This window comes from Coregonus lavaretus (genome assembly GCF_964263955.1).
Source record: "Coregonus lavaretus genome assembly, chromosome: 13".
NCBI lineage: Eukaryota > Metazoa > Chordata > Actinopteri > Salmoniformes > Salmonidae > Coregonus > Coregonus lavaretus.
Genome location: NC_140000.1, coordinates 51732342 through 51747714, shown reverse-complemented (window position 1 = coordinate 51747714; position 15373 = coordinate 51732342). Strand labels below are relative to the sequence as shown.

Here is a 15373-nt window from a genome sequence, read left to right as displayed (position 1 = left end):
GTATTCTAGTGGGTAGAGCTTTGGGCCAGTAACCGAAAGGTGGCTGGTTCAAATACCCGAACCAACAAGGTGAAAAACCTGTCGATGTGCCCTTGAGCAAGGAACGTAACCTTAATTTGCTCCAGGGGCAACGTACCACTATGGCTGACCCTGTAGAATAACACATTTCACTGCCCCTAAATTTGTATTTATTTTTATACTGTCTAGTAGTCTATTATAAATGTTTATATGGGCACTGGGAACTCACAGATGTGTGTGTGTTGTGTGTGTGTGTTGTGTGTGTGTGCGTCCAATGTATCTGCGTAAATCTGTGTTTGTCTGTGTGTGTTCATGTGCACTTACATGTGCATTGTGCTTGCACATCTCCTTCCTACCCCCCCCTCCCTCCAGATCGGCCAGTTCTTCGGGATGATCGACCCTATCCTCATGGTCAACCTGGTCAACATGTCTCTGTTCACGCTCAACAAGACGTACGACTACCAGTCGGTCTGCGACCCCAAGAGGGAGAGCAAGGGGTCCGCGGCGGGCCTGCGCTCAGTCTACGCGGTGAGTTACATAAGCCAGAGACACACACACACACACACACACACACACCGTCACCAGAGGACCATAAATAACCATAAATACAGATTAGACGGATTAGGGGAAACGCGGGGTAACGAGTAAGAGCAGTTTGAGCAGTTAGTCAGAGTAATGTCTTTGGGTAACACTTGGAGTGCAATAAGTGTTCGGGAGCTCTAAGACTATTTTGAAGCTGTTGTATATGGGATCTTAAAGGGGTAGTTCACTTTGTGAATAACAAGCGATAGAATTGGATTTTAAAGTGATGGTTCACTCTAAAATCAAACTTGTCAGATGTTTTTAGACGTCAAACGTAGTCTAAGATCAAGGTGATATGTCTCAAGCTATTTGTCGTGTAGATCGGGCTATTTGATAAGGTGATAAGTCCATGTCTAAAGCCATTTGTTGTGTAGATCTGGCTATTTGCCTCAAACTAATGGGAAAGATGCGCACAATCTAATTTAAGGTATATACAGATGTACTATCTTAATTTGACCAGTTTCTTGCAGCAGGAAAATAATTATGCAGCAACAGGAAATGTGAATTTTTATGTGTATTATAATTAATTGTAATTTTTGTAGTGGTTAATACTTTTTTCGTTAGGGCAAATCAAGTCAGAAATGTTAAAGTAGAAATTACTAACTTTAGAAGCCTTTATAAACCTTGAATACACTACAAGTTTTCATTCCTACTGCACTGGAAAATTCTCTGCAACAAAATATTGATCAAATTAAGGTAGCACATCTATAGCTTGATCTATACAACCAAAATTACACCACTTTTGTGGTCTGTAAACTTCTGACAAACATCAATTTTGGAGTGAACTATCACTTTAATTTAAAGTCATTTACAGAACGATTTAGGTCGATGTAGATTTGTATCATACATTTGTATCAATTAACACACAGAATCTTTGTAGACTTTGATCTACATTTTCATCGTTACTCACAAATAGATTTTGACTACAAATTTAGATCAAAGATATAGCTGTTGATGACAAATGTAGATAATAGCTTTTGATATGACTTTGATATTACTTTTAACATGGTTGATGACTAAACTCTATCAACATGGAAAGAATGGACACAGGCCTGAGTCACTAGACCAGAGCATTGCATGCTAATCATAATCAAAACAACATGGCTGTTCTTTCCTTCAAACCACAACCTGCTTGTTGTTCCTTTTCACTTTGTAGATTTACACTAGCATCTGTTGTGGTGGGCTCTGTGCTAATTCCCTCCCAAAATCTTGTCTGGATCGGAGTCGGTGTCCGCGAACTTGGCAAATGCCTCGGCTCGAGTCTTGCTTTGCCAGCACAATCAGGATGTTTACATAAGGTTTAAGCCCAGGTTCAAAATGTGTGGTTTTAAATGGAATATTTAGTTATTGGGAGTTGTTTAGATTACCTGAAGTTACGCTTGGCTTTCACCTTGTGAAAATATGTTTTTTAATGTGTTTTGTAATACCCAACCTTTTTGTCCCTTGCAGCCCACCATAGCAGACATTTTGAACATTGGATGGTTAGCATCAGCAGCAGCCTGGTGAGACCCAACTCTTGGTTCTTTAACACTGTTCCCAGTGCAGATGGGGGTTCCCTGTCCTGATTTCATTAGCTGTGTGTCTTAAATTATGTCCAATAAAATTATTCAGGATTAACTTTGTTTACAGGGAGGCTAACGCATTGTCATATTTTTCCACATGAAGGCTTTTTGATTATGAAATGTAAGCCAATAAAATCTGTAAGAAATGTTGGTTGTGATGGTATGTGAGTATTTATTCTGTCATGGACAGAAGATTTGTTGAATGATCTGTTAAGAGGTACCCAGTAATCATTTGTGTACTTTGATTCCCTAGGTCGATACTACAGCAGTTGTTGGTTAGCATAACGTTCCCTAATTTCCTGCACGCAGGTGAGATTCCCAACTCTTCTGAGACATTTTTTAAAATTAGGTTTTTAAGTATGATCTCATTAAAAATTACGTTGTAATAAAATGCCCTTTTCTATTTAGCATGACGGGCCCTTAATAAAAAGTATTGGCGTTGTTGTTATGAAAGTAATTATGGTATTCTCAGAGCATGGCAAGTTATTCATCAAGCAATGATGAGCTATGCCAGGAATATTAATTGAGAAATAATAATGTTCAAATGTAGATGGATTTCTGTATGTTTTGGCTACCAGGGCAACTGAACAGTAATTTGTCTTCTCAGTGTGTTCTATGGACATAACCCATGACAATGTTTGTGTGTGTGTGCGTGTGTGGTGTGTGCGTGTGTTCCATTTGTGTGTGTGTGTGCTGTGTGTTCCACAGCGGACACCGATGACGAAATACCTGACATGTCCAAGGAGAGCTGTATCACAGAGCAGACTCAGTACTTCTATGACAACGACGAAAAGTCCTTCAGAGGAACGCTAGACTGTGAAAACTGCTCCAGGTGAGAGCTGTCAGTCACTGCAACCTACTTTACACACTCCATGGTCCTTTGTAGTAGGGAGAAAATGTTTAGAAATTTGTAGGCACTACCTAAACTTGTCCAATAGCAACATAGAATTCCATTTTCCATTGCAAAACGTTTTGGTATGGCGTACCCAGCTGAACATAACCTTGGTAAAATCTCATCAACAATGTTCCCTCTAGGGGGCGCACAGCTCCCCCGCACGAGATTGAACTTCACACAACATTCTAGTTTTCCCTTTTAGTTAACACTATCAATGTTTCCCTCTGTGGGAATTGTGATCAACTCAACGCAATTCTGGCCACTTTCAATGCAACATACCGAAGCAAAACTAACTATGCAAGAGATTTTCTTGTAGGAAGTGCATTGGAGTAGGATTCTATTGCATTGACAGGCACGACTCAGGCCCATACTCCACACTCTATTCCATGGTGCGGCATAACCAATCAGAGCTGCAGTAGGCCTATGTGCAAATAGACCATTGCCATATATGGATCTGTGCCATTCACTTTCAACTGGACTGTGTTTACAGCATGAGAGGTCGTGAGTAGATGCGCTTGTTTTGAGAACAAAGCGAGAGCTGCATGTAGCCACATTTGCACAGTTGTTCATATTCCTACAAGAGCACAAAACGTTTGCATTTCTAGCCATTTTTGAAAAGCAAGTCAGGTAAAGAGCTTTTTTATTTTCTTAAAAGGGCAGAGAAGGTCTTGAATAAGCTAGGAAGCCAATAGGCAGAGGGTAGCTTAATTTGTCTGATTCTCTGTAATAATGGTATGGGAATAATAATGCATTTTATTTTGTAAAGTGGATTCTTGCATCAAACAACACATTTTCAGTCACCTCCTTGTTCGAAGGACAAGTGGATAAACAGGTTAATGTCAAGTCCTGCATGTTTCTTTTCTCTCCAAAGTCTCATGGTTAGTAGGCCTACATTGAACACCACACATTGGCTGCTACTGTAGGCTGAATCATAGAACAGCTATTTCCATGTTAAAATGTTATGGGATGCATTTTCTCCATTGTTTTTGATGGTAGGCCACTCTGGTAGGCCTACATTATGATAAATAGTCACAGTAGCCTACTTGGCCACTGTTATAACTGTAACTTAAAGTGGGTACAGCCTCAGTGTTCACAGTAAATACACACCAGAAGTTGCACAGAAAGTTTGCGCTGAGCAGACCTGAAATTTGCTCAGTGCCGAAATAAATTTGAGGGATCATTGCTCATCACACTTATTATATATGAACCCACCAAGAGCCAAGTACAACTCTACCTCAATAGAAGGAATTATTATATGTGGCTCAGAAGGGAAAAGGCTGAGGCACTGGCTTATTGCTATCATGCCTGCTCTAAACCAGCAGTGCATATTCAAGACAGTGGAATGTGCTTGACCCACATTACCTCTGACAGTTCAGTTCCAATAACAGGGCATAGGATCCTATCTAAAGATGTTGCTGCCATACAATTGGTTTTAATGACTGTGGATACATCTGAAATGGTAATGTGGTAGTGTACTACTAGTGCACAATGGGTTGAATGTTGGATGCAAAGAATCTTGGGAATCGGAGTCCCTCAATTGAATACAAGCACCTTCATTCCCTCCTCCCCACCACATAACTAAGTCACTGAGACTACAAACAACCTCTTCACACAGGTTGCGTGCAATTTCATTAGAAAGTGCTCTTGTTATATAGTCTTGGTGTGCTCTGCTAGTGCTGCTAGTGCTGCTAGTGCATTGCACTCAACCGAATAAAACCAGCAACTCAAATGACAAAATGGAGTCCCCTGGGCCGAGGAGGTAGTAAACTCCACATGCCTTAAAGGTGAGGTGGAGTGACCATGCTGCAAGGCAGACCACCATCTTGGCGGTGCGTTTGCTGTTTTAAGGCCCCCTCGTGCTGTCTAATGGGTTGCCTGCCGCACTGTGTTGCTGTGCATTAGCTTTGCACACGTCGCCATTTAACGACCACCATAAAGAAGGTCAATTTTTGTCTAAACTCAAAACTGCCGGCGCGTGTTTCCGCTATGGTCTGCCATGGTCTGAGGCCGGTGTAATTTAAGACTAGAGCTTGGACCATATATAAGCAGACAGTGTTGCCCGCACGCCGACCCTTCAAGGTAGGATGCAGCTCATGTTTGGTTGGTAGACTCAATTCATTCAGACACTTATGTTTTCCTTGGAACATAAGGGTATTTCACTTGAAATATGATATAAAATTTGATTCCGGGAATCTTCCAACCGGGATTTCTGGAAAACATGTAAATATTAGGGAAAGTTTCAGAATTTTGCAACCCTAGTATTGTAGTTCCCAGTCTTTCATAATCCCAGACTGTCTCACAGCGTCTCCTCTGTGTCTCGTCTCTGTCTCGATCCAGGATGTTCCATGCTGAGAAGCTGTGGAAGACCAACCTGGTGTTTGTCATCGCCGACGCCAAACTCACCTGCATGTCATGTGACCCCAAGCCCTTAATACAGGCCGAGCAGCCTTGTATCCTTTAAACATATGGTCAATAGAGCACTAAAGTTAGTAGTAGTAATATATTAATATCTAATGTTGTTGTATAGTTCATTTGTACTACTTACAGTATGTTAGTTGTAGTTTACTGGTCTTTGTATATACAGTAACTCTTCTTAAAATAATCACAACGAACCAGATTATTATTCATTTAATTCTTAAGAGGTGTACAGTTGTAAAAGTAAGTTGTACTGTTTTTTTATCCTACTAGCAGTTGATCCCTATATTCTTGGCTTTTACAAGCAGAGTACAAAACAGATCAGAACTTCCTCTGTGGCTAAGTGAAGATTTGGGCATTTGGACCCAACCTCAGACCTGTACTGACTCTCTCTCTCTCTCTCTCTCTCTCTCTCTCTCTCTCTCTCTCTCTCTCTCTCTCTCTCTCTCTCTCTCTCTCTCTCTCTCTCTCTCTCTCTCTCTCTCTCTCTCTCTCTCTCTCTCTCTCTCTCTCTCTCTCTCTCTCTCTCTCTCTCTCTCTCTCTCTCTCTCTCTCTCTGTGGCAGATGAACCAAACTCAGACCTGTACTGACTGTCTCCTCTCTCTCTCTGTGGCAGATGATAGCGAAGGCTAATCCACTCTGAAAGGCTTACGAACAAATCCATCATATCCCCTCCAAGACACCAGGGCAGTGGCCAATTATGGAAAGAGCCTAATGAAAATTCACATCAATTCAAAATGGCAGCCAAAAGGGTTTCAGAAGAGGCTATTTGATTTGCTCCCGAAATAACGTGTATTTTCATTCTGAAAGCATCTGTTCCTTTTGTTCTTTCACATTTAGATGAATGTTATGGCTTGATATTTAATTTGATTTGGTAATTTACTAGTTGCTTTCATCCAGTTCTATCCAAGTTGGCTCTTAGTGATATTGATTCGGTATGTGTGGCCACCATGTGGGAAACCCACAGCCATAGAGATACAATCTAATAGTGTTCTGTTTAATTCTGTGCCCACAATATCTGGTGATGCAAGAACTACACTGAAAAAAAATATAAACGCAATATGCAACAATTTAAAAGATCTTACTGAGTTACAGTTCATATAAGGAAATCAGTCAATTGAAATTCATGCATTAGACCCTAATCTATGGATTTCACATGACTAGGAATAGCGATATGCATCTCTTGGTCACAGATACACTTAAAAAGAAAAAGAAAAGTAGGGGCGTGGATCAGAAAACCAGTCAGTATCTGGTGTGACCACCATTTGCCTCAAGCAGCGCAACACATTTCCTTCGCATAGAGTTGATCAGGCTGTTGATTGTGGCCTGTGGAATGTTGTTCCACTCCTCTTCAATGGCTGCGAAGTTGCTGGATATTGGCGGGAACTGGAAGACACTGTCGTACAAGTCGATCCAGAGCATTCCAGAAATCGTGTACAGATCCTTGCGACATGGGGCCATACATTATCATGCTGAAACATGAGGTGATGGTGGCGGATGAACGGCACGACAACGGGCCTCAGGATCTCGTCATGTCATCTCTGTGCATTCAAATTGACATCGATAAAATGCAGTTGTGCTCGTTGTGCGTAGCTTATGCCTGCCCATACCATAACCCCACCATTGGGGCACTCTGTTCACATTGTTGACATCAGCAAACATCAGTCTGCTATCTGCCCAGTACAGTTGAAACCGGGATTCATCTGTGAAGGGCACACTTCTCCAGCGTGCCAGTGGCCATCGAAGGTTAGCCTTTGCCCACTGAAGTCGGTTACGACGCCAAACTGCAGTCAGGTCAAGACCCTGGTGAGGACGACAAGCACGCAGATTAGTTTCCCTGAGACGGTTTCTGATCGTTTGTGCAGAAATTATTTGGTTGTGCAAACCCACAGTTTCATCAGCTGATCTCAGACGATCCCGCAGGTGGAGAAGCAGGATGTAGAGGTCCTGGGCTGGCGTGGTTACACGTGGTCTGCGGTTGTGAGGCCGGTTGGACGTACTGCCAAGTTCTCTAAAATGACGTTGGAGGCGGCTTATGGTAGATAAATGAACCTTCAATTATCTGGCAACAGCCCTGGTGGACATTCCTGCAGTCATCATGCCAATTGCACGCTCCCTCAAAACTTGAGACATCTGTGGCATTGTGTTGTGTGACAAAACTGCACATTTTAGAGTGGCCTTTTATTGACCCAGCACCTGCATAATGATCATGCTGTTTCATCAGCTTCTTGATATGCCACATCTGTCAGGTGGATAGATTATCTTGGCAGAAGATAAATGCTCACTAACAGGGATGTAAACAAATTTGTGCACAACATTTGAGAGAAATAAGCTTTTTGTGTGTATGGAAAATAATAATATAAAACATTTTTATTTCAGCTCATGAAACATAGGACCAACACTTTACATGTTGCGTTTCGATTTTTGTTCAGTATATATTCTAACCAACTGAGCTACCAAAACAAATGGTTTATTTCCTGAATGGGTTGATGTAGCTGAGGGACCAGACCCATGTGAAATGGCTGAGAAACCAAGGTTCCGGAAAGGTCCAGATGCCTGTTTCGATAACAACGAGAGGGTAAGTCACCGTTATTATTTTGTCATCCTCTGTGTTTAAAAATGGCAAACGTCAAATTTAACGTCACGAACTCAAACTCTCAATACACTAATATGTTTTCACAATGCATGTGCTTTTCTCTTTGTGCATCATTTTCTCTTGATAATTTTCCATATTTTACTCAAAATGGCTGCCTCTTTAGGTTACTATATGTGCAGAGATTTCCCACACAAATACAACTGATTGGCTGGTATTTACATAATGCACTGTATGGTTCAAGAGTAAGCAAATATGTACTGTTAACGACTAAAATCCTTTGTGTGTGAAATCTCTGCGCTTTAATGCTTTGGTTTGTCCCAGTGGCAAAACCTTTTGGTTTCTCAAAGTTTTCATGATGGTGTTAACTTCTTATGCTTGCACTCTTTCTCTTTCTCCTACACACATACACACATACACACATACACACACACACACACACACACACACACACACACACACACACACACACACACACACACACACACACACACACACACACACACACACACACACACACACACACACACATACACCTTCCTCCTATTTAGATGCTTCTCTCTGTTTCTATCTCTTCACGTTTCCACAAAGTGTTCAGTTTTCTCCGTTCTTTGCACATGGACTTTCTAACTGCTAACTGTGGAATGTTTGCTGCATGACTTTCTCTTTCTCTCTGTTTCTTTCCTGCTCTTTGATTGGCTGTTGATGGTTAGGATGAGCACATGTGCCGGACGAGCGCTGGCTCTCCATTGGCCTCCTCTCTGCTCATGTTACTGCTGCCACTGTTCATGTGCTGTCTCGGGTCAGTCCCATCAAGCACTCTCTCTCTCTTTTTTTCTCTCTCTCTATGCTTCTTTTCTTTTTATCTCTTTCTCAATCTCTCTTTTTTACTCTCTTTCTATATCTATCTCTCTCTCTTTAAATCTCTCTCCCCATCTCTATTTCTGTCCATCTCTCTTTATCTGGTTCTTGTGTTTGTCTACTGACATGTGTTTACTAATCTAGATGGTAGCTAACGCAGCTCCTTGTTTCCTAATTTCTCTGTAACAAATGATTATTTATTTTATGATATAGCAAATTACACTGCTCAAAAAAATGAAGGGAACACTTAAACAACACAATGTAACTCCAAGTCAATCACACTTCTGTGAAATCAAACTGTCCACTTAGGAAGCAACACTGATTGACAATAAATTTCACATGCTGTTGTGCAAATGGAATAGACAGCAGGTGGAAATTATAGGCAATTAGCAAGACACCCCCAATAAAGGACTGGTTTTGCAGGTGGTGACCACATACCACTTCTCAGTTCCTATGATTCCTGGCTGATGTTTTGGTCACTTTTGAATGCTGGCGGTGCTTTCACTCTAGTGGTAGCATGAGACGGAGTCTACAACCCACACAAGTGGCTCAGGTAGTGCAGCTCATCCAGGATGGCACATCAATGCGAGCTGTGGCAAGAAGGTTTGCTGTGTCTGTCAGCGTAGTGTCCAGAGCATGGAGGCGCTACCAGGAGACAGGCCAGTACATCAGGAGACGTGGAGGAGGCCGTAGGAGGGCAACAACCCAGCAGCAGGACTGCTACCTCCGCCTTTGTGCAAGGAGGAGCAGGAGGAGCACTGCCAGAGCCCTGCAAAATGACCTCAGACCCCTTGTGAGACCATATGCTGGTGCGGTTGGCCCTGGGTTCCTCCTAATACAAGACAATGCTAGACCTCATGTGGCTGGAGTGTGTCAGCAGTTCCTGCAAGAGGAAGGCATTGATGCTATGGACTGGCCCGCCCGTTCCCCAGACCTGAATCCAATTGAGCACATCTGGGACATCATGTCTCGCTCCATCCACCAACGCCACGTTGCACCACAGACTGTCCAGGAGTTGGCGGATGCTTTAGTCCAGGTCTGGGAGGAGATCCCTCAGGAGACCATACGCCACCTCATCAGAAGCATGCCCAGGCATTGTAGGGAGGTCATACAGGCACGTGGAGGCCACACACACTACTGAGCCTCATTTTGACTTGTTTTAAGGACATTACATCAAAGTTGGATCAGCCTGTAGTGTGGTTTTCCACTTTAATTTTGAGGGCGACTCCAAATCCAGACCTCCATGGGTTGATAAATTTGATTTCCATTGATAATTTTTGAGTGATTTTGTTGTCAGCACATTCAACTATGTAAAGAAAAAAGTATTTAATAAGATTATTTCATTCATTCAGATCTAGGATGTGTTATTTTAGTGTTCCCTTAATTTTTTTGAGCTATATATAAAATATATATATATTTGAGCTATCTGAAAATATGTTTTGTTAATACGTTCCACTCAATAGAGCTGTACAGATTATCAGACATCAGATTATCAGACATCAGATTATCAGACATCAGATTATCAGACATGGATTATTCCATACTCAGATTACAATTATTCCATAGATACTCCATTCTCTATTCAGTGTGAATATGCAGTCTAGTACCATTATACCTTGCTATATTCAGTCATCACACATAGCTTTATGAATACGTAAGACATGTAAGACATACTGGGCAGCTGTACCCCTATTCAACCCATTTCCTTTTAGTCAGCAGGGTCAGAAGGTCATCAACTTGGTTGTGTCTGTCACTAACTTGTCCCCCTGCCACCTTCTTCCTCCCCACTTGTTGCCGTGGTCACAGGAGGAGGACTTTGACTGTGGTGGGGCGTCCGCTCTGAGCCCGTCCCTGTTGGCCATGGTGGCGCTGCAGCTAACCCTGCTCTGGCTCCTGGCCAGCTCCACGCACCACGCCGTCCCCTCGTGACCTCCGGCAACCAGCATGCAACGCCGCCTCAAAACGCTGAACTCTAAAACAAAACAACATCCGAAACCACATCCTGACAGAATTTCTTTTGTGATATTTGCGTTTTTCAAGGGTTTCGTTACATTTCTTCACCCGGGGGTGGGAGAAAGTGAGGAAAACTAACGTCGGTGGGACGTTAAAAAAATTATTCTAAGCGAGAACTTTCATCCCTGACCCCTGACTTTTCCCCGCCAGCCATCTGAGCTTAGGGGAATCGAGGTGATTGAGTGGTGAACTTTGACCTTTGTTTGGCTTGACGATGACAACCCTGCAAATGCTACAGGTTGGACTGCCTTACAGTGCCAGGGGGAAAGTGGAAGGACTGCCTCTTCTTTTTGGGTTCCTTTTAGGTTCAGTTTGGCTTTTTGTGATGTGCCCTTCTAAAAGAGAACCCCATAGATTTCTATTCAACACTGCCAGAAACAGTGCTGCCCTTCGCAACCGTCCCAATTATTTATTTATTTAAAAGCGTTTTGCAGTGGCTTGTTACTCAGTATTGAAATGTTTGTTTGTTTTGTTCAAGTTGCAGTAAGAGACACAAATATGTTCAATAGGAAGTCAGAAATCAGACCGTTTTTTATTTTACATTGGGGTGCTGTTGGCATTATTCTGTTTGTTTCAACCCCCATTTAAAAGTAGCAACACATTTACATTCACACTGCTGTCCTCTTGTATAGATGTGGTGTACGACGATCATATTCCTTCACAGACATGTGTTCACATATTAACCTTTTTACCTCCACTTACTAACCCCAGTTTGAAATGATAGATCCCTATCTGTTTGCGGTCAACCACTTCTCAACCCTGACCACAAATGGTCAATGTCAGTATCTGGTCCCTCTTAACTAACCATCATTGCCAAAGTGCAGTTGACCAATCAGGGCACCCCGGCTGGCCTCTAGTGCGCTCATTGGTGTAATCTCTAGTGCCATGTTGATTCTTAGTCAGACAACCCCTTTAGCTCTATTTATTTGACTGTGTGGCTACTGACCTGAAGAAAACTTGATGTGTTTGGTTTTTATTTGAATATTTAAGTTTGTTTTAGTTTCTTGTTAGGATGAAGGGTATAGCTGCATGCTACTGTGTTATGTTGGCTTTATTGCCATTCTTTTTTGATTGATTTCAATGCAATGGATATAACATTTTACATTTAAGTCATTTAGCAGACGCTCTTATCCAGAGCGACTTACAGTTAGTGAGTCCATACATGATTTATTTTTAATTTTTTTATTTTTCATACTGGCCCCCCATGGGAATCGAACCCACAACCCTGGCGTTGCAAACGCTATGCTCTACCAACTGAGCTACATCCCTGCCGGCCATTCCCTCCCCTACCCTGGACGACTTGTGCGCCGCCCCATGGGTCTCCCGGTCGCGGCCAGCTACGACAGAGCCTGGATTCGAACCTGGATTCGAGCCTGGATTCCTAGTGACACAGCTAGCACTGCGATGCAGTGCCTTAGACCACTGCGCCACTCGCCACTGTTTTTGATTTGAGAAAGAATTGGAGGGATGTAGGAAATGTAGACTTTGGTACATGACAGTATACTTGTGCTTGCTAATGTGTCACTTCTTGATTTCAGTATCGTTGAATACGTGACTTGCAACTAGAATCTGTCTTTCTCACAATGTTTTGCCCGCTATTGAAGATAACTATTCCTCAAATCAAAAACAATTGCACCTCGTTGCAAAGTGAATTTCCCCCTTAAGACCTAGTGAGAATTTGTATCAATACAATCTAATCTAAATTTATTCATATCAGTGTGGATATCAGTCCTGTTGTTTTTTCTTAGTTTTTGTGTGCATTGTGGTTCTAGTACTTTAATAACTTTACAAATTAGAGATTTTGACACATAGTTAAGATCTGTTGTGTCTCATCATCAAGACAGATTGACAATTGGATACTGTCTTTCTGAGTGTACTATACTATGTTATACACCTGCTTACTCATTCCTCCACAAGAACAGCTGCCAAAATACATAAGAAATAACAGAAATGTGCCTCATTTTATTCAGGACCAAATCTGGACCCGTCAATCATCCTCGCCAAATTATTATGCTGTGGAATAACTTTGAGTGAAAGGAACGTAAGGTTACGTTTTTTTATTCAACATTGTAGAAAACAGGTTTTATTATCATGTCAGAATATCAACAATTCCTCTCTAAATTGATTGTATTTGTTGTATTTTTGAACATGGTTCAAAAGAGGGACATGGTAGATATGCTGTGCTTTAAAAAATAAATATGTTTTTTTGGGGGATGCAATTCAGCTAATTCGACTGGGGCGTGATCTGATATAGTCGTTTAATGTTACTGATCTGTTATAGAGCAAATATGGGGGAGTTCCTGGCACTGAATTTACCTCTTAAAAGCTAACAAAGATCATTTCAGACAATGGATTCAGATAACAATCGACAATCATAGTTTCCGATAACTCACTTAAGACTAATATTAGTAATACTTAATTGAATTAATTGCTGTAAAGGAAGATGCAAACTGCCGCCAAAACAGTGACTTTAAAGGAGCCCTGGGGTAATGTCAGAAACATTCACGCATCGTTTTCATTGAAAACAGAGGCATATGGACTCAGGAAACCACATAGTCAATTCAGTGTAGAATTGGGAAACCACATGATTACGCTGTGTGGTCTCTAGTGCCATTGTAATACTTCTCTCCCTCCCTCTCCCCCACCTCATTATCGTTGCGTAAGTTATAATTACAAAAGCGTTCTTACGTCACCCAGAATAAAATCCATCTGGGCTTTTTCCATTTCTCTCTACACAGAAGGGGAAGGGGACTTTTGTTATGATCCCAGCCTTAAGCTATAATTATTTGCCCATATGTTATGAGGTGAAACTAGAGCACCATCACCAAGGCAGACTTCTGTCATGTCCGAAACTATACGAGTGGTCTGAGGTGCCGTTTAGTGTCCCGTATTGGTTGTTTCAATGTTCTGTGGTGAAACTAACATACTAGTATTTAAGATCCTCAATATCAACGAACACTCAAGAATATCAAGTGCCATAGGACTCTCTTTCTCTGTTTACAGAGAAACCTATTACTAACGTTTATGCAATGTTTAAGATTGAATAAATGCAAATCTCCTATCTATTTTCCCTGTGCTGCATGATAATGCCATGATATCAGTGGCAGGCAATGAGATAAATTATCCTCTGTGTGTTCCTGCTTTGGTGTGTAACGTTGGGATGGAAAGCATTATACTGTGGGTTTGTCGGGTGTTTGTTCATGATATGATAACGATACAGCTTCTACTGCCTTTCTCTTGAGGAGACAGCATTTGGTACCACCCTGGTCTGAGTGAGCTCAGTAGAGGAACCCCTGTTGGCTGGTGTGATGTTTAAAATGCAGTGCACACTCGTTTGATTGGTTATCTTCTTTGAACCAATTGGATGTTACACTAACTGGGCATCGTGTTGTCACTGGTTCGAATACCCGAGCTGACAAGGTGAAAAATCTGTCAATTTGCCCTTGAGCAAGGCACCTAACCCAATTTGCTCCAAGGGGGCCATACTATTATGGCTGACCCTGTAAAACAACTCATTTCACTGCACCTATCTGGTGTATGTGACAATACATATTTTTTTCCTCTCATCACAGGTTGTCACATTCAATACCAGACTCTTGGGAAATGGTGTTGGGTTATTCCATGCCACTCTAAGTGCTAAAATCAGATGCTGTCACCTCAGGAATAACATATTAGCAAAGTGATTGGAAGTGTTTTTCGGTGCTGTGGTGCTCTCTGTGTGGATTGTGTGGGTTATGCTTTTTCTGAACTCTTTTCTCAAGAATGCTCAGTGTGTGTTTTAAGGGGAGTGTCCCATGCCTGCCGCACTATGTCAGACTATTGGTGGGACTGCCCCTCAATCTTTCTCTGCCAGCGTTTTCATGGCAGACCATTGGTGGACCTGTCAACCAATCTCCCCTTGCCAGCCGCCCTTTTGGCAGGCTATTGGTGGGCCTCCCCGTCAATCTCCCTTGATTGTGCTTCTAAGATGTTACACTTTTGTGGAACTTGATTCGCCCGAATCAGTCATGTATACATTTGTATAATACTGTTATTAATCTCGGCCAAAATAAATAAAATAATAATGTTTATAATCCTGGAAAATGTTTATTCATGTGCAAATACAGTATATTCAGAATAAAACTTTCTCATTATTATCTGTTGCATGGTGTCTTCTTGCAGTTCTGGGCCCTTTCCTCCCCAATACAGATTGAATTACTGTTATTGTCATGTTGCCAAAACACATTTCCCACTTTTCCCCACGAAATGTGTGTGAGAAACTGAAAGAAGCTGCAGTCTGCTATCCCAGTGTCCCCCAGTGACTCCCACCGGCCAATCAGCTATGAGAATTGAAGCCGGGCCAACAACAACATCCAGGAAGTGAAAGTGAAGAGTATCTATATATCTCTGCGGTTATGACATTGAATTTGCTTAGCGGACACATTTAGGAAGAA

At 41.9% G+C, this 15373-nt stretch overlaps 1 protein-coding gene across 1 annotated transcript in view; it reads left to right on the top strand.

The window, feature by feature from the left end:
• The window catches only part of LOC311140107 (voltage-dependent calcium channel subunit alpha-2/delta-1-like), a gene marked incomplete at its 5' end in the record, with an annotated part of 176858 nt that extends 161845 nt beyond the window's left edge, over positions 1-15013 (top strand). The window contains 7 exons of the mRNA XM_084175044.1: positions 391-546; positions 2050-2102; positions 2416-2471; positions 2871-2994; positions 5395-5507; positions 7969-8051; positions 10734-15013. Coding sequence (XP_084031170.1) covers positions 391-546; positions 2050-2102; positions 2416-2471; positions 2871-2994; positions 5395-5507; positions 7969-8051; positions 10734-10856 — 708 coding nt within the window. The 3' untranslated portion in view covers positions 10857-15013. The remainder of the gene's footprint in view (positions 1-390; positions 547-2049; positions 2103-2415; positions 2472-2870; positions 2995-5394; positions 5508-7968; positions 8052-10733) is intronic.
• Positions 15014-15373: the final 360 nt, after the last annotated feature.